At 44.4% G+C, this 26611-nt stretch overlaps 1 protein-coding gene across 2 annotated transcripts; it reads left to right on the top strand.

The window, feature by feature from the left end:
* The first annotated feature begins 17006 nt into the window (after positions 1–17006).
* Ccna1 (cyclin A1) lies at positions 17007–25911 on the top strand. 2 transcript variants are annotated; one of them, XM_052731143.1, is made up of 8 exons: positions 17007–17191; positions 20493–20739; positions 20905–21029; positions 21594–21745; positions 22893–23097; positions 24049–24162; positions 25251–25384; positions 25652–25911. In XM_052731143.1, the coding sequence occupies exons 1-8, from the start codon at positions 17027–17029 to the stop codon at positions 25701–25703; spliced, it is 1194 nt and encodes a 397-aa protein (XP_052587103.1). In that variant the 5' UTR covers positions 17007–17026; the 3' UTR covers positions 25704–25911. The 2 variants fall into 2 exon arrangements, with proteins under 2 accessions (XP_052587103.1, XP_052587102.1); XM_052731142.1 differs by having other exon boundaries at positions 21594–21817.
* The last annotated feature ends 700 nt before the right edge of the window (positions 25912–26611 follow it).

Here is a 26611-nt window from a genome sequence, read left to right as displayed (position 1 = left end):
ATTTGGATATCCTCTGTCTTGTTAATTTGGATAAGTGTTTGTCAATCTTACTGATTTAAGAACCAACTCTTTGTTTCATTGATTCTTTGTATTGTTTTCTTTGATTCTATTTTATTGATTTCAGCCCTGAGTTTGATAATTTCTTGCCATCTACTCCTTTTGGGTGTGATTTCTTCCTTTTGTTCTAGAGCTTTCAGGTGTGTTGTTACCTGCTAGTAAGAGGTACTATGAACCTGCCTCTTAGTAGCAGCTTCATTGTGTCCCATAAGTCTGGGTATGTTGTATATTCATTTTCACTGAACTGTAGGAAGTCTTTCATTTCTGTCTTGACCCGCGTTTTATTCAGTAGAGAGTTGCCCAGTTTCCATGAGTTTATAAGCTTTCTGTTGTTTCTCTTGTTGTTGATATCCAGCTTTAATCCATGGTGGTCTGAGAGGATTTGGAGAGATTTCAATTTTCTTGTATCTATTGAGATTTAATTTGTATCTGAGTATATTGTCAATTTTTTTACAAAGTTCCTTGAGGTGCAGAGAAGAGGGTATATTCTTTTGTGTTTGGGTGAAATGTTCTGTAAATGTCCCTTAGGTCCACTTAGTTTATAATGTCTGTTAGCTCCAGTATTTCTCTGTTTAGTTTTCATCTGGATGATCTATCCATTGATGAGATTGGGGTATTGAAGTCTTCCACTATCAGTGTATGAGGGTCAATATGTAGTGTTTCTTTTCTCATCTTGGGTGCCTTTGTGTTTGAGGCATAGATATGAAGAATTGAAATGTCATCTTGGTGGTGTTTTCCTTTGATGAGTATGTAATATCCTTCCCTGTCTCTTCTGATCAGTTTGGGTCTGACATCTATTTTTTCCAGATATTAAAATGGCTATACTAGCTTGTTTCTTAGTTCCATTTGCTTGGAATATCTTTTTCCACCCTTTCCCCTTCTGGTGATGTCTATTCTTGATGTTAAGGTGCATTTCTTGGATGCAACAGAAGTATGTATCCTGTTTTCCCATCCATTCTGTTACTCTGTGTCTTTTTATTGGGGAATTGAGACCATTGATGTTGAGAAAAATCAATGACCAGTGATTGTTGATTCATGTGATTTTGTTGTTGTTGGGGGTGGTGGTGGTGATGTGTGTGTGTGTGTGTGTGTGTGTGTGTGTCTGTCTGTCTGTCTGTCTGTCTGTGTTTCCTTTCTTTTAATTTAGCTAGACTGAGATTATTTATTCCCCATGTTTTCATCATTGAAGTTGAGCTCTTTTTTTTTTAATTAATTTTTTTCCTTTGGTGTTTTGCCATGAGTGTTGTCCCCTGGAATGAGAGTTACAGACAGTTGTGAGCTGCCATGTGGCTTCTGGGAATTGAACCCGGGTCCTCTGGAAGAGCAGTCATTGCTCTTAACCTCTTTGCCATCTCTCCAACCCCGAAGTTGAGCTCTTTAGGCTGGGGTTTTCCTTCTAGCGCTTTCTGTAGAGCTGGATTTGTAGATAAATGTTGCTTAAATTTGGTTTTATTATGGACTGTCTTATTTTCTCCATATACAGTGATTGAAAGCTTTGTTGGGTATAGTTGTCTGGGCTGGCAACTGTGGTCTCTTAGAGTCTGCAGCACATCTGTCCATGCCCGTCTTGCTTTTAGAGTCTCCATTGAGAAGTCAGGTGTAACTCTAATAGGTCTGTCTTCACATGTTACTTGCTCTTTTTCCCTTGCAGCTTTTGACATTCTTGCTTTCTTCTGTCTGTTTAGTGTTTGGATAATTATGTGCCCAGGGGACTTCCTTTTCTGGTCCAATCTATCTGGTATTCTGTATGCTTCTTATACCTGAATAGGCATCTCCTTCTTTCAGTTAGGGAAATTTTCTTCTATGATTTTGTTGAAAATATTTTCTAGGCCTTTGATCTGGCTTTCTCCCCTTTCCTCTATTCCTATTATTATTAGATTTGGTTTTTTCATCATGTTCCAGACTTCCTGAATGTTTTATGTCAGCAGTTTTTTTTTTTTTAGATTTACTATGTTCTTTGACCAATGTATCCATTGCTCCTATCGTATCTTCAACACCCAAGATTCTCTCTTCCATTTTGTGTTTGCCTTTGTAGTTCCTGTTCAAGTTCCTAAATTTTTCATTTCTAGAATTTCCCCCTGTTTGGGTTTTCTTTATTGATTCTATTTCCATTTTCAGGTCTTCAACAGTTTTATTAATTTCCCTCCACTGTTTGTGTTTTCTTAGATTTAAGGGAATTATTAATTTTCTCTTTAAGGACTACTATCCTCTTCATACAGGCTGTTTTAACATCTTCTTCTCATGCTTCAACTCTGTTGGAATATTCAGGACCTGCTGTGGCAGGGTTGCTGGGCTCTAGTGGAGACACATTGTCTTGTCTGTCACTGTGTTTTTATACCAGCATCTAAGTATGTGGGACTGGGAAGTTTATGGTTCTAGATGCTCATATCTGGTTTTGTCTTTGTTGGGTGAGTGTTTGTTTCTTGGTTTCTGTTTCATCTCTGGGTTTTAGGAGACTGTGGTGGCTGTGTATAGTCTGGTAGGACATTTTCTGTGGACCTGATAGGTTTGGCCATGAGGCCATGTGCTTCTGCATATTGGAAATACCCGCTTAGGACTGGGGATAGGCTATGGGTCTGAAGGGGTTCACAGGCAAAATATGTGTCTAGGTATTAGGAATACCCACTTAGAAACAAGGATAGGCTAGGGGCTTAAAAGGGTTCACAGGAGGGAGGAGAGCAGAAGGTTCTACAAAAATCAGCTTATGTAGGCTCCTGGGAATGGGGGTAGAGAGTGAAGAGAGGTCACCCCAGCAGGTCTGCTACAGTGCCTGCTAGAGTTGGAGGTTGGGGTAGAGCAACAAGTGGGGGGAGGAGGGTTAGGAGGTTGTGGTGGTTTAAATAGGAATGGCTCCCTACAGACTCGTGTGTTTGAATGCTTGGCCCATAGGGAGTGGCACTATTAGGAGGTGTGGCCTTGTTGGAGGAAATGTGTCACTGTGGGGGCAGGTTTTGAGATCATATATGCTCAAGCTAGGCCTTGTGTTACAGTTACCTTCTGCTGCATGCAGATCAAGATGTAGAACTCTCAGCTCCTTCTCCAGCACCATGTCTGCCTGTGCACTATCATGCTTCCCATCATGATGAGAATGGTCTAAAACTCTGAAATTCAAAGTCAGCCTTAATTAAATGTTTTCCCTCCTTTATAAGAGTTACCATGGCCATGGTGTCTCTTTACAACAATAAAACCCTAACCAAGACAGGGTGTGGTAGTTTGAAAGAAAATGGCCCCCAAAGGAAGTGGCACTATTAGGATGTGTGGCCTTGTTGGAGTAGGTGTGGTCTTATTGGAGGAAGTGTGTCATTGTGGAGGCAGGCTTTGAGGTCTCATACATGCTCAAGCCATACCCAGTGAGACAGTTACTTCCTGTTGTCTGCATACCAACTTTAGCAGCTACCTCTCATACCATGTCTGCCTGCACACTGCCATGCCGTCATGAAGGGCTGAATCTCTGAACTGTAAGCAAACCACCACAATTAAATGGTTTTTTGTTTGTTTGTTTGTTTGTTTGCTTTTGTAAGAGTTTCCTGGTCATGGTGTCTCTTCACAGCAGTAGAAACCCTAACTAAGACGGAGGAGAAGATCTGTGGGTTCAATAGCAGATGAGGACGGGGGGGGGGGGGGGGGGGGGGGGGGGGGGGGGGGGGGGGGGGGGCAGGGAAGGCTGCAGCAGGGGTTCAGGTGCAGAGCTGGGGGTGAGCCTGGGGGATTGGGTCTGGAGGAACAGAGGAAGAGGGGAAGATCTGCAGTCAGCCTCCCTGCCTCCCTGCCTGGAGCCGTCTGTGGGTTAGTGAGGAGCAGAGTGCCTGTTGGGAGCTGGGGCCTGGGATAAAACAAGTAGAGGAAGGGAGTTAGAAGGGAAGATCTCTGTGATCCACAGGAGATGGGGCGGGGTAGGGATGAGCTTGGGGGATTGGGTTTGGAGGAGAGGAGGGAGTAGTGAGGTCTTTGGTTAGCTAACCTATTTCCCTGGCCTGCTCAGCTGGTGTGTTCTCAAGGAATCCTGGTGGTGTTTTCAATAGCCACCAACCTTGGCTAGTGCTGTCTTGGGGTTGTAAATGTGCTTGGAAATTTAAAGCACAAATTTGGTTCATTGCACAAATTTGTTAGTTATATATGGAGGGCAAAGATTTGCATCTGACTTCATAGATCATTTTGTAGATTATTTTCATCTGATGTAGTTTATATGAAAGTAATTGTTCTATTGACTGAATACTATTCCATAATTTTAAAAACAGAATGCAGCCAGGCGGTGGTGGCACACGTCTTTAATCCCAGCACTCAGGAGGCAGAGGCAGGCGGATCTCTGTGAGTTCAAGGCCAACCTGGTCTACAGAGCAAGATCGAGGAAAGGCACAAAGCTACACAGAGAAACCCTGTCTCAAAAAATAAAACAAAACAAAAACAAAAACAAAAACAAAAACAAAAACCCAGAATGCAGCTGTTTTGTTAGCATTCTGAATCCTTCTAAGTAAATACAATTTTAAAAGCCAGACAGTTCTTAGTAATGCTCTTACTTATTATATATATGCAAGCATACAATGAATTTTGTTTCTTCAGTTATAAGACCTGCAAAGGTAACAGGAAGTGAAGGTCCCTCCCTCAAAAGAACATAATCAAACTACTGAGCAATTTCATTTTTAAATTATTCATAAAAATATAGATCTTTTCTCCAAACTGGAGATTCAAAGAGGAAATAGAGAAGGGTGATACGTGGCTTAAAAGAAAAATGATTAAACAAAATATTTCCGATTAATGATATAAATCAAAATTTAAGTGGGTAAGTCTTAATTCCCTGCTGAGACCCATGAGATAAGACATCATTGTAGATGATTAACTCATTTGCATGAGTCGGAAGCTAATTTTTACTCATCACACAGAAATCAGAGATACTATTCAACTGGGGTGGTTAATCTCAACATATGGCACTTACCCATGTTAGAGAGACTTTCTGTGGCCATACCACTCTGAGTGTGCCTAGTCTTGCCTGGTGTCATAGACTAAGCAGGGTCGGGCCTGGTTGGTACTGAAGGGAGAGCTGAGCACTGAGTCACAGGGTGTTTGGGAAGAGAAGCCCTGGAGCTCTCCAAGTGGGACCCTGAAGTGTGTCTTTCTCCTTATGTTCTGTTCTTAGTTTGAAATCAATAGAGATGTGAATGAGGATTTCCTGTTTTTTCCATATTGGCTTTTCCTCCCACTTTACCCACAAAGCAAATTCCTATTTTGATTGTGTGGGTGCGTGTGCACACACTTTTTTTTTCCCTCAGTGAAAAGATCAAAAGCCATCTTCCTGTGAAACAAAGACAAGGAAATGTGGTTCAATATCTGCTTCTGGCAGGGTAAGATATTGACTGTGTTCAAAGCAAGTGAAGAGGAAATAATAAAAATATTATTTTAATTATCTCAGATGCAGCTCCGAGTTTCTCTCCAATTTGGAACTCTTATTCATACACACATTACCTCACCACTGTGACCTTGCTTTCATTGACTTGGTAAATAAATCTTCCGCCTATTTTCCCCCGAGGACTGGAACAGCAAGAAGCCGGCAAAGCCCTCTCTAGCTCACTAGCTTCCGTTGTGGGTTGCTGCAACAGTAATTATTTCCCAAAGAAACTACATTAAGCAGGTGGTTTATTTCACACGTTTGTCATAAGTTACAGAAGAATAATTTAGGAGAAAACAAGTCCCTAAACGTATGCATTCACTTTCATAATGACAGAACAGCTTTAATGTGTGCTTGGACTGTGCTCAACCAGAAATAGCCAACCCTGCCCTAGCATGGTGGGCTACTAGCCATATATCCTGAGATACCACATGCAGAGATACATACTACATACATAGCTACTAGATAAGTTAAGGAAAATAACCAGCTCTTCACTGGCACTCTCTGCATTTCATGCTCAGTACTCCCACATGGCCAGTCATCATTGTATTGGACAATGCAAACTCAGAACGTTTTTATCCTTCCAGAGAGTTCCATTGGATAATATGGTTCATCTCATCCTACAACTTGCTTTGATAATTTACTTTTTTATTAAAGATTTTTTTTTTAGTTATGTGTGCATGTCTCTGTGTGTGTGTGTGCTTTGTGTGGGTATGTGCACATGTGTGCCGGTGCCCACAGAAGCCAGAAGAGGGCATCAGATCCACTGGAGCTAGAGTTACAGGTGGTTGTGAGCCTCCTGTCCAGGGTGCTGGGAAGTGAAAGCAGGACCACTGCAAGAGCATTATAGGCTTTTCGCCACTAGGGCACCTCTTAGGCCCCCATAATTTACTTCTGAAATAATGACTTTTCTTATTTAGCAATTCACATTTTTTATTAGAGGAGGTTTAGAAATTACAGATAAGCCAAACAAATTTCACTCTTATTAGCTAATACTCAGATACATATATAACTATTTAATATTTCATGTTCACTTTTATTTCTTCTTATATAAATGCAACACACATTTTATAATTTATCCCCAAAATATTAGGAATATTTCTATGTCATTTTTCTGTACATCATTTTATATGGACAAATTATAAAAATTCGTGATTAACAATGCAGACTTCTACAGTACTATACTCCATTTTACAATTTTCGTGAATAACTTGTGTGTGGGCACATATGCCTGTGTGTATGTGTGTGTTCACCCTTGTGGGTGCCTGTGGAGGGCAGAGGTTCCTGTTGGGTGTCTTCCTCGATGGCTTCTCCACAGAAGTTTTCTGCTAACTTAAACTCTGTGTCTCAGGCTATGAAGCCCCCCAAGAAACTGGGATTAGTAGGATCTAAATTTGATAGGAGTCTGAACCCATGTTTTCTTACCTATATAGGACATGGTTTAATGAAATGACTTCTGAGTATCCTCCTAGATTTCTGGCTTCAGAATTTTTTTGATGAGTGACAACATTTTCATGTATTTAAAAAACAACAAAAGGAGAATGTTGGGGGTGGTATATAGGCTTGAGAAAGTGACACAAACAACTGGATTGCTTCTCTTGCAGGCACGAGCATTGCCATAAGGTCAGCAAGCAGAGCTAGGACAAAAAGATGTGACCACCAGGTGGCAGTAGCACACAGTACACAGTGGGTGGAGTCCTGACCAGTTTGCATACTGGGGCAGGAAATCCTTCCAGCTGCGAGATCTTTTGGAGAAAATGAACTGGGGACCCTAGTCCAAAGGGAAAGGGTCATCAAAGAAAGGGGTCTATGGCTAGGTGATATAGCTTTGGATGTGTCTGGGACAGGGAATTATTGTAGACAGAAGTTTTCCTGTCCTGCAACCCTCTCAAATAAACATACAGAGACTTACATTAATTATAAATGTTCGGTCAATAGCTCAGGCTTGTTATTAGCTAACTCTTGCATGTAAATTAACCCATATTCTATCTATACTTTACCACATGGTTCATGGCTTGTTACCTCATTTTTTACATGTTCTGTTTGCTCAGGGGCTGACTGGTTTTGCTTGCTCAGGGGCTAGCTGATTTCTCTTGCGATTCTCCTGACTCCACCCTTTCTTCTCCCATCATTCTCTCTGTGTCAGGTTGACTCACCCAATCTCTCCTTGCCCTGCTATAGGCCAATCAGTTTTTTATTAACAATGAGCAAATTACCTAGGGCAGCAGTGTTAGAGGGCTTAAGTGTTCTAGGGTTATGTTTATCTAAGGATAAACAGATGTTGGCTGCCATTCTTGGATTAATCAAAGCAGACAGGCTTTGGATTATTTAAAAGTGTACTTATGAGCTGGCCATGATGGTGCATGACTGTAAATCACAGCACAGGGATGGGAATGGGGGGGGGGGGCTGAGATAGGAGGATCCAAGTTCAAGGGCAGCCTGAGCCTCACAGTAAGTTCCAGGCCAGCCTCAACTACTTAAGACCTTGAAAAAGAGGAGTGTGTGTGTGTGTGTGTGTGTGTGTGTGTGTGTGTGTGTGTGTGTGTGAGGGGGGCGTTAATCAAGTACACAAACAAGAAAGACTTCAAATAAATGATTTAGATTGGTAAATAAATGTTATGCAGGGACCATTTGGGGCTCATTTTTATACCAAGAATAATTTACATTTTGTTATTCATTCCTTCAATTAACGAACATTAATGAGTGCCTATTATATCCTGTATTCTATGCCAGAAAATGAACTTAGGGAGTGGAGGAAGATTCTGCCCTTAATTTAAAGAAACATATCTAAGAGAGGGCCCTTTGAACAGTGGGATAGACCCCAAAATTTACACAGGAAGCTGTTGATTGCTTTTTTTGTTTGGTTTTTCTAAAATGTCATCTAACAGCTAATAATTACTTTATAGCAGCAGCTCTGGGCAAACATATATTATGATTGATCTGTTTTTACCTCTGTGACGGTTAATGTTGGTTGTCAACTTGGCAGACTCTAGAATCCCCTGGGAGATGGGCCTCTGGGCATGCCTGTGGGAATACATCTTGGTTGTATTAACTGAGGTGGGAAGACCCCTCCAACTGTGTGCCATGCCAGGCCCTGGCTGAGATCCCGGACTGTATAAATGGAGAAGGGAAGCCTAGAGGCAGCGCGTGTCCATCCCTCCCTGACGCCTGACCGTGGGTGGGATGGGACAACTGCCCCAAGGTTCTGCTACTTTGATTTCCCACCATGGTGGACATACAGACATCTGGGTGAAACACTCATACACATAAAATGAAAACAAAGAAACCTTTAAAAATAGTAAAAATGAGTCTGGCACTATGGAGAGTCATTCCCAAATCCAAGAGATAATTAAGGAATATTTTGAAAGCTTACATTCCAAAAATCTAGAAACCAAGAAGAAATGAACAAATTTTCAAATGCATATGACCTACCAAAAGTAAATCCAGGAGATATAAAGAATTTAAGCAAATCTGTAACAGGCAATGAGATTGAAGTAGCAATTCAAAGTCTCTCAACAAATAAAAATCCAATAGGCCAGATGGGTTCATTTATAAGTTCTACAAAAATGTAAAGGAAAATCTAACACTGATAATTCTGAAACTGTTTCACAAAAGGGAAAGGTAAGGAACATTACCAAACTCATTCTATGAAATCATATTACTCTGATACCAAAATTGGATAAATGTCACAACAAGAAAACTATAGGCCTGAACACACTAAAAGGGACATATACCATGGCTAAGCTGATTTCAACCCACAGGTGCATAGCTGTTTCAACACACACAAATTAGTAAGTATGCCACATAAGTAGCCTTAACTAAATAAATCATATAGTTTCTTAATAGATTAAGGAAAAGCATCTGACAAAGTTCAATGTATTTTCATGATAGAAGTTCTGAGGAAATTAAGAATAGATAGAACATACCTCAAAATAATAAGGTCTACTTATGACAAACTGATAGTCAACATTCTACTAAATGGTGAGAAATCAAGAGCATCTCCTATAAAATCAGGAACAAGACAGGGGTGTCCACTCACCACTTTTACGTAGTATAGTGCTCAAAGTCTTAGCTAGAGCAGTAGGACAAGAGAAAGACACAAAAGGAGAAAAATAGTGTAAGGAAGAAGTAAAATCATCTCTATTTGCACATGGTATGATTGTATAGTTAAAAGACCTATAGACTCCACCAGAAAAACGTAGATGAGAAAGCACCATTCCGTAAAGGGGCAGGGTGCATCAGCATGCAAAAATCAGCAGCCTTTCTACATGTCAACAGCAAGCTTGTTGGGGAAGTAATCAGGAAAAGTAACTCATTTGTAATACCTTTGAAAATTAAAAATTACCTAAGAATAAACCCAGCCAAGGAAGTGGGAACTCTGTACAACAAAACTCAAGACACTTAAAATAAATTGAAAAGGACAGTAGATTATGGAAAGCTCTTTCTTTCTCCTGGATTGGCAGACTTAACATTGTGAAATGGTTTTATGACTAAAGTAATCTGCAGATTCAGTGCAATCTCCATCAAATTTTTCAGTGACCTTCTTCATAGAACCAGGGGAAAAAATCCTAAAACTTGGAAGAAAATACAAAAGACCATGGAAAGCTGAGGCAACCCTAAGTAGAAATAGGAAATAATAAATAATGAATAAGGTTAAGTTATCAAAACATCTGACCTGAAATTATACCACAGAGCCATAGTGACAAGGGTATTATGTACAAGTACACACACACACACACACACACACACACACACACACACACACACACAGAGACATATAGACCAATATAGACCAATAAAACAGAATACAGGACCTAGAAATAAACATACACAGCTGTGGCCACCAAATATTTGCAAAGGTGTAAAAAACATACCTGAGATAAAAGATAGGCTATCCAACAGTGCTGGCAAAACTGTATATCCACCTGCAAAAGAGTGAATATATATTGATATCTCTCAAACTGCACAAAGATAAACTGAAAACTGATCAAAGACCTTAACATCAAACAGGGGATTATTATCTAGACTATTTGAAGGACTGTGAAAATTATACACACAAAAAACAAAAGTATCAATCAATAAATGGGCAAATAAGCTGAACAGACAGTTCTCAGAAGAAGAAACAAGAATGCACAGTAAACATTAAAAAAAGCGTTCAACCCCTTATCAACTTGACACACAAACATGTCACTATAAGACCAAACCCTTTCCTTTCTCACTTGTACCAAGGATCTTACAACAATATCATAAAAGAAAACACTGGCCGGGTGGTGGTGGTGCATGCCTTTAATTCCAGCACTTGGAAGGCAGAGGCAGGTGGATCTCTTTGAGTTCGAGGCCAGCTTGGGCTACATTTTTTAATTTCCAAATGATTTAAAAGCTCAATGACTCTTTTGAGATTCAAATCTCTTAACTATGGGTGTCTCCAAACCAAGCCAAATACTTTCTTACGCCGAGGGAAGAACCAGTGCACAATCACAACCAGTTCAAGGCAAAATCAAAATCCAACAGTGAAAATAACTCAGTAATCAGGGACTCACTCATGATCTTCTGGTTCCAAAGGGCTTGGGCATCTCTGCTTCTGTGCCTCTGCCACGCACAGCACACAGCTTGTCTAGTAGGCTAAGGCTAGCTCCCCTCTGCACCTGCCTTGATGGTCATCACATAGTCCTGGTGTTTCTACTGTGCTGGGGTCTTCACTGCAACCAAGGTTACGCCTTCACCAATGGCCTCTTTAGGTCTCTTTGGGGATTCCAACCCTGGCTCATGCTGACAAGTGCCAACCTCTCTCCTTGACCCCTTCAGTCTTGCAGCCTTCATAATGCTAAAGTCGGTACCACATGGGGCACATCATTTGCCAAGCTCTGCTGCCGGCTTCATGTGCAGCCTTGCCTCCTACACTTGACTGGATCACAGCCTCTGTGAACTGACCCTGAGGAAGTGTCTTCCTCTTAACGACGCTGGTCTCTTGGTAATCAATCACAGCTGACTTTTCAACCGCAGCCGACTAGTGTCTATTGTCCCGGTAAAACAAAGCCTTCACTTCCAGACTCTTAAATATAGCACATGCTTTGCCCTGGTGGTGTCTTTGAGGGACCCAACCTGGTTGTGTCTTTGAGTCCTTCCAAGCCAGGACTCCATCCTCTTCAGTTCCCTCAGCATTATTTTCCAAACTCCCACAGACTTGGAGAAGTTGGGAGCACCCTGTGGCTTTTCAAGACAAAAACCTCTGAAAGCTTCCCACAATCCTCCCCTCAAAACAATATGGTCAGATCTGTCATAGAAAGATCCCACTCTCTGGTACCAATTTGTGTCCTGGTTGGCTTTCTGTGACTGTGATCAAACACCCACCAAAGCCAGCTTCAAAAGGAAAGGGTTTATTTCATCTTATACTTTCATGTCATGGTTCATCACTGAGCAAAGTCAAGGCAGGAACTTGGAGTCAGGGAGTGAAGCAAAGGCCATGGAGAAAAGCTACTTTCAGGCTTGCTCCCAGGCTCATAGTCAGCAACCTTTATTATACTTCCCAGGACCACCTGTCTGGGGGTAGTACTGCCCAGTGGGCGGAGCCCTCTACCATCAACCAGCATCAAGAAAATGCCACACAGATGTGCCCACAGGCCAGTTCGATAGAGAAAACACCTCAGTTGAGGTTTCCTCTTTCCAGGTGTCTCTAGTTTGTGTGTAGTTAACAAATGTGGCCAGCAGAACATCCTTCGCTACCAGGGAAATGCAAATTAAAACTACCTTGAGAGACTGGATCTTACCTCAGGTAGAGTGGCTATTACCCTGACAACGAATGTAGTTGTAGGTTTGTGGAGAGGAGACTCTTATTCAGTGCTGGTGGGAGTGTAAGTGGTGCAGCCACCATGGAAATCAGGATGGAGGTGTATTAGAACAAACTGAAAATCAAATTACCATATGACTCAGCTATAGTGATCCTGGTTGTATACCCGAAGGGCTCTACGTCCTAGCACGGAGAAGCTCCCACATGCATGTTCACTGCGGCTGTGTTCAGGTGGGAAATGAGTCAGCCTATGTGTCCATCAACCGATGAATGAATAATGGGAATGTGGCACCACATCTGGATTTTATTTATCTGTTTAAAGAGAGAAATTAGGAAAATGGATAGATCGGGAAATTCTTATAAGTGAGGCAACACAGACTCAGGAAAACACAGCAATTCTCCCTTGTATGTGAATCTGTGTGTGTGTGTGTGTGTGTGTGTGTGTGTGTGTGTGTGTGTGTGTGTGTGTGTGTGTAGACTAGAGAGAGGGGAGGAGAGATGGTTCAGTGGTTAAGGGCACTGGATATTCTTCCAGAGGTCCCGGGTTTGATTCCCACATGATGGCTCACAACTGCCTGTAACCTTTGTTCTAGTGGGTTTGATGACCTCTTTTGACCTCTGTGGGCACCAGGCATGCACATGGTACACAGACATAGATACAATGCATGCAGGCAAAACACTCACACACGTAAAAGGAGAATTTTTTTTTTTTTTTAGACAAAAGGGGGATAAAAAAGGATGGGAAAAGTTTTTGAGGAAGGGAGCAGAGATAGAATACGTGTGACGTGAACAGAGAAAGGAGGCTTCTTCGGATGGAGACGCAAAAGATGAAATGGGGAACTATGGAGAGAGGAGGGAAGAGGAGGCCAAAAGACCAACAAAAAGAACTTACTATGAAACCTGCAGGGTGAAACCTGTTGCTTTGCAAGATAAAGAGGTTATAGTTAGTATTTAAGTAGTGCTAAATATCATAGAGATCAAATATAAAGTGGTATTTGTAATTAAATATATTACTAAATACACAAAGCATATAAAACATGGGGGGATTTTCTGAGCTATTTGAGTTCTAGCGCTAATTTTGCTGTAAGCATTCCCTACAGAGGAACAGGACAAACAGCATGGATATATATTATAAAAGGAGTTTACTAGAATGGCTTACACAGTAGGGCTGAGACATCCATCAGAGGCTCCCTGCACCCCGAGAGTGGTGAGCCCTGCTCTGTCCACGAAGCTGGATGCCTCAGCAGTTCCTCCTCCACACCGAAGGCCTGGAAGAATCCTGCAAAATCACTGGGTCCTGATGTGGGGGAGGAAAGTCCAGCAACAGCAGGAGCAGCAATGGAGTAAACACACAGGTCATCACCTGGAAGCCAGCCTGGCAGCCCTGCTTCCTCCGGGGTTTTTACATTTACTATTTACTGTGTGTGTGTTCCAGCCTGTGGAGGCCAAAGGGTCCACGTGGTTCCCAGGAATCCAGCTCAGGCTGGTCAGGCTTGTGGGTAAGCCCCTTTACCCAATGAGCCATCTCTCTAGGCCTCTTTGGACTTCTTTGTATCTGGGCTAACTTCTGGAAGGGTCCACCTATGGGGGGGGGGATCTTCTTCCCTCAATTAGTACTTCCTGGAAATGCCCTCACTGTTATGGGTGCAACTCACTACTCTCTAATTGGACTTAGTTCACTCCATAGACCAGAAGCCCATTTACAGAGCTGTGAAGAAGTGATCATCATCAAGGGGACTCCATCTGTGTAGCTATCGGGATGTCATCTTCCAGACTGGAGTGACAGTTCAATGATGTGGCTGGTTGGGGATCACTCACGCTCCTGTAAAGAAGCTGAATAAACTCACCGTCTCACCCAGCTACACTGGTCTGCCATTGGTGCTCTATCTGGGGTAAGTTGACTTGCTCACGACTCCCTAGTAAAGAGTTCACACCATGAAACTTTAAGTATTGTATTAGTTACAAAGCATTTGGTTTTTCTGTTTGACACACACAATCAGTTCACCTGGTTCGTTTAAAATATGGCCAGAGGATTCTAATTTCGTGGGAAACTGAAACAGCACAGAAAGAAATCAGAAAATACAAAATCATGTCCTTTGTTAAAGATGGCAAAGTGTGCGGAGAAGAAAGGAGTGTTAACGTAATGCTAAAACTGTGTTTGAATTAAGGCTTGAAGAATTAAGGCTTGATCAGCTACTCTCGAGTGATTTTTAAAACAAAAGGCATTATTTTATCTGAGGACCCATTTAATTATTTCAATTATTTTCTTTTTCACTCATTCTATGAGGATTTCAATAAATTTTAGGTCATATTCAATCTCCCCCAGTATCTTGGCGATCTCCCCTCCCCCAACAACATCTCTCATCTATCTATGTAAAGACAGCCTAACGACCATAGACTTTTCTGTAGGTTCTGACTAGATTCTTAAGCCCCAGTCCTAGGAATTGCGTGGATTGAAAAGAAGGCTCTTGGAAGCAACCTCCCTCAGTGTTTGGCACCAGATCAAAAAGGACACAGAACGTTCAAGCCTCCAGAACAAATCTTGTTCCCTCCCAAGCCACTCTGGCTCTTGTTAGGACTTGCTGCCAGGCTTCAGAGGGAGTTAGTTGCGACCTTCAGCTGCCCCAGGAATCACAACAGCGATTTTGCTTTCTGGAAGATTTCCAGGAAGTCACAGAGGATGTTTGCCTTCACCAAGCAGAGCACCTTGCAAAGCAACTACCTTTGGCCCTGGCTGGCTTTGGAACATCTGTTGGAGCAGTCAAGACATTTCTGGATTCAGTATGTTGTCTTCATATTCAAAGGCACAGGGACTAGAGGATGCAACGTTTAGGAATTACTGTCATACTGAACAAAGAATTTTTGCACTTCTGCATCCAGTGAGGATTGCTGGAATCCTTCGCAAAGTCATCTTCACTTGAGTCCACACTTTTCCTGGGATCTTCTGCTTTGGTTGAGACAGTTCACATCCGCTAACCCTTTCTCTGGTGAACACATCCATTACTACGTTTAGGCAGGCTGATGACCTTTGCTTAAAGTTTGAATGGCCTTTGGGTCTGCTTTGAGAGTTCAGGGGCGGATTTTTGTTTTTAAGCAAAAGCAGGAACAGGATGTATATGTATACACGCACACATACACATATCCTGATATATGTTTATATCCTGTGCACATGTAGGTGTGTATATACATTCATTATTGTTCAAATAAAGCTAACCAATTATGTAACTCAGTTTGTTGATTGCCTGTCGTCTCCGTGGGTGACAGGGTTTCCAAGATTCAAGAACTGCCTTGATGCTCAGACCCCTCTTTCTGGCTGTGGCCCCACCCCCACCCCCAGTCCTGGGACTTTCCCTTCACACGTGGCCAGGTCACTGGCCCAATGACCCCAACTCGGAATCTGTCCTTGTGCCCCCTCAATACCCAAGCCCCAGCACCTCTCCGTGTTCCTTCCTCTTCCCGGTGCCACCAGGTGCCCATGGGGAAGATCTCTCCCGGGTACCTGGGGCACCGGGAGTTACCCTATAGCCCCCAATCTCTCCCAGCTCTCCTTGCCACACTCGGGGCCCCTGGTCATCCTGATGGGTAGAGATGTGGCCCAGTCCACAGCCGCGCAGGGTCCGGAGCCCCCGGGGCAAGCGCCTTGGAGAAGGAGGTGAGGAAGGGGAGCGAGCCGCGCCCTCGGGCCGACCTGGAGGGCGCCGCGGCCGCAGCCCGAGGGCCCCGCGTCGCTCTCCCGAGCCAGGGTTCTCGGGAGCAGGCCGCGCAGGAGACGTTGGCGGGAGGGGTTCGTAGCTGTTGGGGGAACCGGCTCCTGGGGAACTGTCCTTTCCAGGGTGGCCACCGTGGGCAGGCCGCCGTCCGCCCTCCCTGCGGACGCCGGCCAGAGGGGCGCGAGTGGCGACGTGCAGCGCGGTGCGCCCGGCACGCCCAGCTTTGTGGCTCAGGAGCCCGGGGCTGCGCGGTTAACCGCGCCCGGTAGCGCCCCGGGGGACCGAGCATCAGCCGGCGGCGCTGCAGGTGAGCGGTCGCCAGGGCGATGAGGACCTAGGCGCACGCCCGTCGCGGTTGGCATGGAAGCCGCTGGGAGGGGCCCGGGCTGGTCTCTGATTGGCTGATTCAACAGACGCGGCTGGGTCGAAAGTGCTCAGTGGCGAGCGCCGCAGCCTTAGCCGCTGGAGCCGGCGTCCCTGGAATCTCTCCGCTCCGGGTCCCCTCCCTCCGCGCCAGGCCCCGCCCGCCCCGCCCGGACCTGGGTGCGCTTGCTAATCCACTCAGACGGAGAAGAACCTGAGAATCAGGGCCGGCTGGGGTTCCCAAGCAGGTTTGGGGGCCTTCCTCTAGTGAGAGAAGCACCTGCTTGTCACTTGGGAAGGAGAATCACTTGTTCGCAGACAGAGATCCTGGATTTAGTCCGAGGTCAGGGAAGGTGGGGAGAAAGACTTAGCTTCTCCCGTGCCATTCCCGCCCCACCCCCCCAAATCAATGTGGGCTGAGAATCCCGACGTGGAGTTTGGGTAGGCTCTCTCTCCTCTCATTGCAATCTTCAGCCTGGGGTCAGATTGAAGCTTAGTCAACCATTGTTTGGTTCTGAGTTGGTTGCTCTGATGCCTGCGGCTGTCGCTTGCTCGGGAACACTGACCTTAATGTTTGTTGGGAAATAGAGAAATTGGCGGTGACTCCGGGGCTCGGCATTCTTCCTTCCAGAGTTCTCTGCATTCTTGGGTTCCCAGGTTGAGAGGGTTGACTAACTGTGTCTCCTTCTCTTTCCTGGATAGCAGCAGGTTGTGGCTTGCTAGGCGATGCGTCGCCACAGTTCCAAGAGTGGAGTCGCTCTGCCTCCAGTGGGCCAAGGTCCTGAGGCTTGCCAGATGCTCACTCGAGCTCAGCTCGGCCAGGATCCCCCACAGAGAACCGTGCTAGGGGTGTTGACTGAAAATGAGCAGTACAGAAGGACCTGTGGCCAGGTAATGACCCAGGAGCACAAGGAAAGATGCTGTGGAGAAGGCTTGCCCGTGGCAGTGTGCATGTATGAGTGTGTGTGTGTGTGTGTGTGTGTGTGTGTGTGTGTGTGTGTGTGTGTCCCCAGTATCAAGGAAATAAGTCTTGGGGATTCTTTGGGTTAAGCATATGTTAAGTGACTTAAGGGCGAGATGCGGTTACACCAGACTGTAGTACTGGAGAGCATCTGGGCAGGAAAGGTGTACAGTATGAGCCAGGCCACCAGAAATCAAGAAGAGCTGGTGCTGTGTTCAATGGAGATGGTGTATGTACCAGGATACACTAGTTTACCTTATAATAGACAGGTTGCATCCAAAGCAGACATCTTTACCACTACAGACAACAGGTACTGAGATGCTACTTCTCTGTTGTCAACTGACTGTAGCGTCTGCCACTGAAGACCAAACGAATTCAGACACTTAAATGTAGAGGAGAGATTTGAACCTGCCACAGTTTATTAGAATAAACCCTCATAAGGATGCCTCAGTTCTGTATTACAAGTCTGTGGAACCCAATGCTCACAAGAGTCTAGTCCAGCAGGTGGATGGGTTAGAGATGTTTCTGCCCCTCCCACAGGTTACTAGAGGCTCATCCAGAGACCCCTCATCTGCTGCCTCTTCAAGCTCTCTGCTCTTTAGTAGGATTGGATCCGTTGATGGCGGGGATCTCCCACATGAGCCCTTTAATGCTCTGGGTCAAGTTGAGTGAAAACAGTTTTAACAGAACTTGCTTAGGCATGTTCACTTCTGTAGACTTACAGTCTGAGACTTGAATTTATGAATTGGAAGTGGTGTCTACACTTGACAGTCACACTCAGCTCTTGTGCCCCCTGGAGTCACTGCTTGGTGCCGCCTCTACACTCTACTCCCCTACACCATCCTTAGAAACCCACCTCCTGCCTGTTTCTCCGTTCTTTTCTTTGTTTGTTGTTTTTTGTTTGCATTTTATTTTAAAATAATTTAATTCCCTTATCACTCCCTTATTACTATATATACATGTGTTCATGTATGATGTGTGTCTGTGAGCATGCATGCCACAGCATTCATCTGGAGGTTGGAGGACAAGTTTGGACACTCCTTCTCTCCTTCGGGGCTTGAACTCAGGTCACTGGGCTTAGTAGCAAGTGTCTTTACCCCTGGAGCCATCTTGTTGCCTAATCTTCCATAGCTTCTGCTCCTTCAGAATAAGGAATAAGATGACTGTATCCTGCTTTCCCAAAAGAATGCCACAGCCAGAACCTTCACTCTCTCTTCCCACTCCAGGCAGTAGGGGAAGTCTAGCCCAAGCTGGCTTTGACCTGTTACGTAGCTCTAAATGACCTCAAATTCAGGACCCTCCTTCCTCATTCTCCCTGGGACTACAATTACATGTTTGCTCACTTTGGGCCAGTAGCTAGAATCCTTCCTGCTCCCCTGTGCCCTTCTCATCCTGTTCTGTGACTTATGTGTCCCAGCTCTTGAACCTGTGTGCAGTATCTCATGCATGGTCTCCTGGCTTTCAAGGTACCTCTCCATAACTCTTCTCTTTCTCCCATTTCTCTTTCCTCTGGATCAAACCCAGACATGTACAGATGTGTGGCGATCGCTTCCCATCTTCAAACACATTCAGCCACACAGCTAGCTCTGTGCCACTACTGTCCCAGGTACAGCAAGATTTCTTGGAAACGATCTCAGCAGTATGAACATCCCACCAAGGTGACAGTGTGGGATGACACCTTCTCTGTGGTATTCCTTGTGTCTAGAAGAGTGATGGGTCTGGCCAGGCAAGCCTAGTGGGTTTGTTGACCGGATGCTTCTGTTTCGGGGTCTTCTCTCACTTGGTTTTTTCTTCCTTGATATATTGACACCTTTCTCATAAGTAGCCATTCTTCCTTCTTTGAAATAATTTCTTCTTGCTCAGCTCGGGGGAACAGTGCTCTTTCTAGATGTGTTATGCTACATATCTCCTTTCCTCAGTCTCTTGTTGGTGGCACACACACACACACACACACACACACACACACACACACACACAGTGTCTGACATTTAGAAGATGCCTAGAAAATGCCTAGTTAAGGAGTAGCATATACACAAATACACACACACACACACACACACACACACACACACACACACTTATCACACACAAAAACAGAGAGAAAATGCACCTGACATCTAGGAGATGCCAACAAATGCCTATTTAAGAAGTAACTCTCTCTCTCTCTCTCTCTCTCTCTCTCTCTCTCTCTCTCTCTCTCTCTCTCTCTCACACACACACACACACACACACACACACACACACACACACTCACACACACACAGCGCATAACTCAAACCCAGCAGTAACATGAGTCATAGCTGTTGTATCTTGTCTCTTGAGATTTTTTTCGCTAACATTTTATTAGAAATTGTTTTTCCTTACTAAATGCAAGTTTAACTTGTTCAATGGAAAGTAAATTCGTGGAGGGAGTGACCTATGACCTGGGAAGTGCTATCCAACAATAAGTACCAAGATTAAGTACAAGCAAAATGTTCACAGTTGATGGTGTCGGCATCTGCAGACCTAGAAATCTAGTTCCTAGGCCCGCCCTGGCTTCTATGCCCAGCTCCCTTTAGGCCACTGGTTACGAGGGTTCACTATGACAGGGCCACCATTGTTCCTGTTGTTCTCACTGTAAGAATTTAAAAAAAGAAATGATTTGAGAAAATACCCCAAGAGTAATGATGTTGCTATACAAAAATTTTTTTTCATACCATTTACGAGCATTTTGTAGCACAGAGTTCTAAAATCACAATGGTTTTCCTGAATAACTGGGCAGGAAATGGAAGCTTATTGGAACCTGCAATGCAAAGCTGGGTGTTGAAGCAGAGGGCTAGAGAGACGAAATAACTGAGGACCAAGGGTGATGCTGAGTTCCTGTGAAATAGTGTAATGCTCTAAATGTAAAGGGCACTTTGCAACTGTCCTCTGGAATATTATAACGAATCAGATTTTTAGGTGTGTGATAGCTCTTCTTGTTTTATAGTCATGAGTTCTCTTTAACACACATGTAAGGAGATGGCGAATTTTAAACAAAACTTTTCCTGTTGGACAAATGTAAACAAAATGAGAAGGGAAGTCATATTTTCAGAGATTCGGTGTTTGGGATTAGATGGCCAGCTTAGCTATTTCTACTAAGAATTTACTCTCACTTTCCCAAGCTACTGGTTTGAGTGACATGGGCTCACACTGTTCACAGTGGATGGTGACCAACAAGAGATGTAACTGGTTTTTTGTTTTGTTTTTAAGGAGATCACAACAATCAGATGTTTTTCTGGATCAGAAAATGTCTTCCCAGGGGCTGGAAAGAAAGTGCTCCCTGACCATGGGGTCAAGGAGCCAGCCAAGCATGGATTTGATATCTACATGGATGAGCCTGAACAGGGGGACCAAGACAGCTGCCCAGCGAGAGAGGGGATAGTATTTGAGGATGTGTACGAAGTAGACACAAGCATGCTCAAGTCAGACCTCCACTTCCTGCTGGATTTCAACACAGGTAATCATACTCGGGCTGCCGGTGCCCTGTGCTCATAGCCCTCTGCCATGTCCCAGCAGAGAGTAGCTGGTGACAGAGAAACGAAGTAATGGCAGCGTTCCCAGCTTCCTGTGCGGGTGAGTGGCTTAAATGAAGTTACTTACGTGACCACGTCGCACTCTGCAGTTTCTCCAATGCTGGTCGACTCCAATGCCCATGCCCAGTCAGAGGAAGCGACAGATTTTGGCTCAGACGTGATTAATGTAACGGAATATGCTGAAGAGATTCACCGTTACCTGCGAGAAGCTGAAGTGAGTTTCCCAAACTTGGGTTCCATCTCTAGACACTAAGCTCTGTCTTCATATTGCAAGCTCTTGGCCATGGCCACTAGCAAACGGCACCATTGTGAGATCTTTAAAAAATAAGAAATTTATAAAAGAAAAGAAAGGAAGGAAGAAGGAACAGAGTCTGAGCCCAAGTACTTAGGCTAAGGGACGTGCGACCTGATGTCATAATGCCGAGTATCAAATACATACATGTTCTCTATGTGGTTTAAAGTATCTGTGTTAAGTACACAGGAATCACACACATAATATTTTCCCTCCTGCTTTATATCAGCTCATGCTTTATATCATTATATTATTTCCTCATGCTTTGTATCATACATGACAAAACCAGACCTCATATTTCCTTGTTGTGTGATAAAGAAAGGTTTTTTGTTTTTTTTTTGTTTTTTTGTTTTTTTGTTTTTTTTGCTTGGGAATCAGAGTCCTCCTGGTCTCGGTTCCTGCAATTTCTTTACAAAATAGGAACACTCGGGAGTGGTGTCTTTGCTAGTGCAACCGTCTGAAGAACCACACTCTTTCCTCCACCAGGTAAGACACAGACCCAAGGCTCACTACATGAGGAAGCAGCCGGACATCACGGAGGGCATGCGCGCCATCCTGGTGGACTGGCTGGTGGAGGTCGGGGAAGAATACAAACTTCGCACAGAGACCCTGTACTTGGCTGTCAACTTCCTGGACAGGTTTCTTTCCTGCATGTCTGTTCTGAGAGGGAAATTGCAGCTTGTCGGGACAGCAGCTATTCTCCTGGCTTCGTAAGCGTTCTCTCAGCTTGTGAAATGCCACCCGTCGAAACACTTTATCCCCTCCATTTATTGAAGGAATGTAACGCTTGCAATGAAAATGATTCATACTCTTTGGATAAGAGACCATAATCTTTGCCGATTAACTGAGGAAATGAGTCTTGCCCACCACTTACTCTTCAGTTAGGATGTTAGAAATCTGTAGAAAGGGGTTCACTATCATGATTGACATCAGCTAGGACTCAAGATCTAACTTGGCTGTTGTGCACTGTAGTCTCTTGGCTGAATTTTAGTACAAGTGAAAATCTATTTGGGGAGGGTTTGGTTCTGTAAGCACTGTGGGACTGATCTGGTAAACAGCACTGAGTAACACAACTTGTTCATTTCGTTCAGTGGGTGAGTAGTTTACCTGGTTCCCGTCCCGGTCAGTGACTCCTAACGACACCTCATTGAGTGGGGAAGGAGAGCTGGGTTGTGGCTAAACAGGCTTAAGTGATCTGTGGTTTCCACTCTTCTGACCTCTCTCAGATGTTTTAGTTGTTAATGTGTTAAAAAAAAAAAAATAACAAAGCACAGGCTCTCATTTCCCTTAAAGAAAGCAGAACAAATGCAGAAGGAAAGAAGGAGAATAATGAAATTATATCGTTACTTTTCTCTTGGCTCTTCAGCATGATTTGCTAATTAATGAAGTTGAATATGATCTTCAAACAAACAAGCAAACCCAGAGCTATGGGATTTTTTTTTTCTGTTGTTGAGTTTAATACTAACATTCTTTATCACAAAGTGACTCAATATTTATTCAATCAACAGGGATCCACCAGCTGAAGTTTCTGTCCTTTAGACACACTCTGTTTCCCAGGCCCCAACCCTCCAGGGCTCCTAGCAGTTAGCATAACATGTTCTTTTAATACTCTCTTTCTTTGGCTGAGAAAAAGCTCCCATTATGTTTATAGCCCCCACACAGCTCTGTGACAGTTCTGTGGCAATGGGAGTATAAAGTTCAGGAGCCTGTAAGGCCATCCAAGAGAACGGGAACTAGCACTGTGTGCTCCCAACTTTCTCTCTGGTAATTCTTTACTTTCCCCAGGAAATACGAAGAGATATACCCACCCGATGTGGACGAGTTTGTCTACATCACCGACGATACGTACACAAAGCGACAGCTCCTGAGGATGGAGCATCTGCTACTGAAGGTTCTAGCATTTGATTTGACTGTTCCCACCACCAACCAGTTCCTCCTTCAGTACTTAAGGCGGCAAGGAGTATGCATCAGAACCGAGAACCTGGCCAAGGTATGCCATGGGACTTCCAGGGACATCTGGTGCTGAGGAGGCTAAACAGCCACCTCTCTTGGCCGTCCTCCGCTTCTGCCTCCCAGCTTTCCACCTCCACAGAGATGAAAAGCAATTAACTTTAAGAACATGATACCTGTTCCCAAGACATTACTGTTGACTTTTGGCAGGCCACATTCACCCAACTCTCCCAAGTACTGAAGATATTCAAGCTTGGTAACTGCTCCCTTGAGTAATACAGACCATAGGCAAGCAGTGTCTTTTAATTTGGGAGCTAAGTGAATGTGGTTGAGTTTTGTTTGAATCTTATTCTAACTCATTAAGTACTGAAGCACTGTGGAGTCTGCAGCCTTTTGGACTTAGAGACAGGTAGTTGAAATTATTAACATTCTGGTTTGGCCAAGGAGCTTGCCAATCACTTGGCATAGGATATCTGTGATACACGGTGCTATGCAAAGAGTACTAAGGATGACCACATGGATTCCCCAGCATTCCTCTTCTGACATGTCTTTCCCAATGGCATTGCTGGAGCTTGAGAACTCTGTCAGCTTTCCTAATAATTACTAGCTTTAATATGCAGTGTCTTTGTCTTCTGACTGACAGCTCTTCCTAATCTAGATGCAAAGTTAACACTCCCTTATCTGACCACCATAAAGCCTGATCTCCTAGCATAAGGAAAGAAAACTAACCTATCATTTATGCCATGTGGGTGAGCCAGAGGATTGGAACATCACCACCACACAAACGTTAATCTGTGGAAGGGCAGTCAGAGCAAGTACTAAGCTAGAAAATGGGCCCGGCTTGGGTTCTGGGCTCATCACTAGGTTCTGGTGGAATGTAAATAAGGCACCCATTGATGACTCTGGCAATTCCAGGTTTACTGACAATTTTAGTCAGATTTGACCTTGCTCAAATTCCTGGCTCCACTGACTTTCTCTCTCTTGTGCTTAGTATGTTGCAGAACTGAGCCTTCTCGAAGCTGATCCATTCTTGAAATATCTTCCTTCCTTGGTAGCTGCAGCAGCTTACTGTCTGGCAAACTATATTGTGAACAGGCACTTCTGGGTAATGTTCTTTCTTCCTCCCAGGTGGGATAAATTCACGCCTCATACAGAATCTCTTCAGTGTCTTTCAAGGTTCAGAATAGGCACCCCTCTTATAAAGACAAGTTAGTTTCGTGATAGCTGGTTGCCAAGACAACAGACCACAGACCACGGCTTGTTGCTGAGTATTCCAGACCAGTTGTCATGGCTTTGACTCCATGGCTTTGCTCTGTGGGAAGCAGAGAACGCATATTATCAAGGAGATGTCAAGAAAGGCCTGGAATTCTCTGCCCACCAGTATGCACAGAGGGCCCTCAAGGGTTTAGCCATTGGCCATATCAATCAAAAGTTGATCCTAGACAGTTGAGGTGGTGCACACTTATAATACCAAGCACCTTTGAGATGGAGGCAGGAGGATTGTGAGTTCAAGGCCAGTCAGGGCCATACAGGGAGAAAATCTCAATAAAATAAACATTATGATCATTCATCTTCTATAACAAAAAAACTCCAAGTTCTTAGTAAGGACTGCCTGCTAGAAGCTCTCAGAGAACATGGCTGTTAGTATTTCTCACCTCAGAAGGTGGCGAGATCAGAAACAGACCCCTACATTTTTGTTCTGAAGTCTCTCTGGAGTGCTAAAAGAAGTGAGGTATTTACTTTTATTTCATATGCTACTAAATAAATATTTAAAAAATGTATTTGTGTGTGTGAGAGAGGGAGGGGGCAGGGAGGGAAGGAGACGAGAGAGAGAGGGGGGGGGGGTCAGGGAGAACCTTCCGGAGGTCAGTCAGGAGCTCTCCTCCTCACAAGGGTCATCTTTTGACTAGGAATCTCTCATATTCTATGTCAATTACGTAAGGACCAGTGGAAGTCCCACCCACGAAGGAACAAAAGTGATCCTGCCCACACTGAGGGTTGCCGCTATAGACCGGAGCAAACTTGGCTGTTTTTGTCACTAGTCTAAGGTGTCTAAAGAGGTTATAGACCCTCTTAGATCCGTGAACACACTCAGAGAGGCCTCGACCCCCTTCACTTCCTAATCAGTCATGCTCAGGTTTCTAACCTCTCATAAAGTTACGTGGAACAGAATTTTCCTTTTGTTTCAACTAGCCAGAAACCCTTGCCGCATTTACGGGCTACTCCTTAAGTGAAATTGTGCCTTGCCTGAGTGAGCTGCATAAAGCATGCCTCAGTATACCCCATCGACCTCAGCAAGCCATCAGAGAGAAGTACAAGACTTCAAAGTAAGTTGTTGCCCCCACCTCCCCTGGCTTTCTGGGCTGTTGTGGAGTCAGGACTAACAATAGAGTAAATTCCATCCTCCGCTAGGCTGGAAAACGAGATCGCTAAATCAAGAAAAGGAATTTAGGAAGGGTCTAGGTTCGCAGTGTGCCAGCATTTGGCAGTGAGAGTTAGCTGGCTGCCTTCTGACCCCGACGACTACTGGAGGCTTTCCTTAGCCTGACCGGCATCCTCGGCTCTGGGCTCACCATGCCGCGCTCTCCTTCCAGGTACCTGCACGTGTCCCTCATGGAGCCGCCCGTGGTTCTTCCTCTGCAGTGAGCGGCGGAGCGGAAGTACCGCCAGGACCCAGGAGCCACATCAGCAGGCGTGCTCTGAGTCGTTACAGGTTTCCGCAGTTTGGGTCAACTAATGTCAGTTGTAGACGACATCTTGAACATGTAAATGTTAGGTTCTCTTAGACGTTAGTAGTTTGTAATTTATATAGACATAGACAAGCATTTTAAAAGAATAAACGACTTGCTGTGTAGCCATGTGTTAGGCCTGTTTGCTAGTTGGCATTGCTGACACTCACGCCTGGACTCTCAGTTGTGAGTTGTGCATATTTATGTCGTGGCTGTTTCCACATTTTTCCAAGCTTGCTGTAGAAGCATCACATGCTTCCATGATTAAGTGCTTTGAGGCAGCCAAGCCTTTCTTGGCCCGTGAGGCTCTCTGTAGACGGCTGAAAGGAAGAAGGGAAGAGCCAGCTGAGATGGACCGATGATGGGTCCCGAGTTGCTACCGTATGTCCTAGCTTCCCTCTACTGCAGGGCGACAGACATCCAAGAATCTCCTGGGTTCAAGTATCTTTTGGGGGCGGCACAATACACGATCCATTCTCACCCGGGGTATCATGCCCTTTCGTGAATGCCTGCCATCATGCCTTCTCATCTTGGATTCTGGTAAACACCAGGCATGAATTTCAAACATAGATGAAACTTTGGGAGACAGAAAAGGCAAACTTCAGCACCAAATGGCACTTTTGGATAATGAATCCAACACCTCTATATTTCCCTCGGGAGAAATCCATCCTCAACTTTGCTTGGGGGTGCCGGGCAGATGAGGATGAAAATGAATGAATTTTGCCAGCTGGCTCCCTTACTTTCCTGTTTTATTCCATCTGGGCTCTAGCCTCTTACCGGCTGCTGCCCACATTTGGACACACCCAGAGTGTGCTTTCCTGACCT

This window comes from Peromyscus californicus, unplaced genomic scaffold (assembly GCF_007827085.1).
Source record: "Peromyscus californicus insignis strain IS unplaced genomic scaffold, ASM782708v3 Scaffold_9__1_contigs__length_137607984, whole genome shotgun sequence".
Classification (NCBI taxonomy): domain Eukaryota; kingdom Metazoa; phylum Chordata; class Mammalia; order Rodentia; family Cricetidae; genus Peromyscus; species Peromyscus californicus.
This window is presented reverse-complemented; position numbering and strand designations above follow the sequence as displayed.

Bases quoted from the DNA above. Each gene is read 5' to 3' on its own strand.
- Ccna1 (XM_052731142.1), top strand. From the start codon at position 17,027: ATGCGTCGCCACAGTTCCAAGAGTGGAGTCGCTCTGCCTCCAGTGGGC. The intron at 23,098-24,048 runs GTATGCCATGGG...TCTTGTGCTTAG, and splicing joins GAACCGAGAACCTGGCCAAG to TATGTTGCAGAACTGAGCCT. The intron at 25,385-25,651 runs GTAAGTTGTTGC...CTCTCCTTCCAG, and splicing joins GAGAAGTACAAGACTTCAAA to GTACCTGCACGTGTCCCTCA.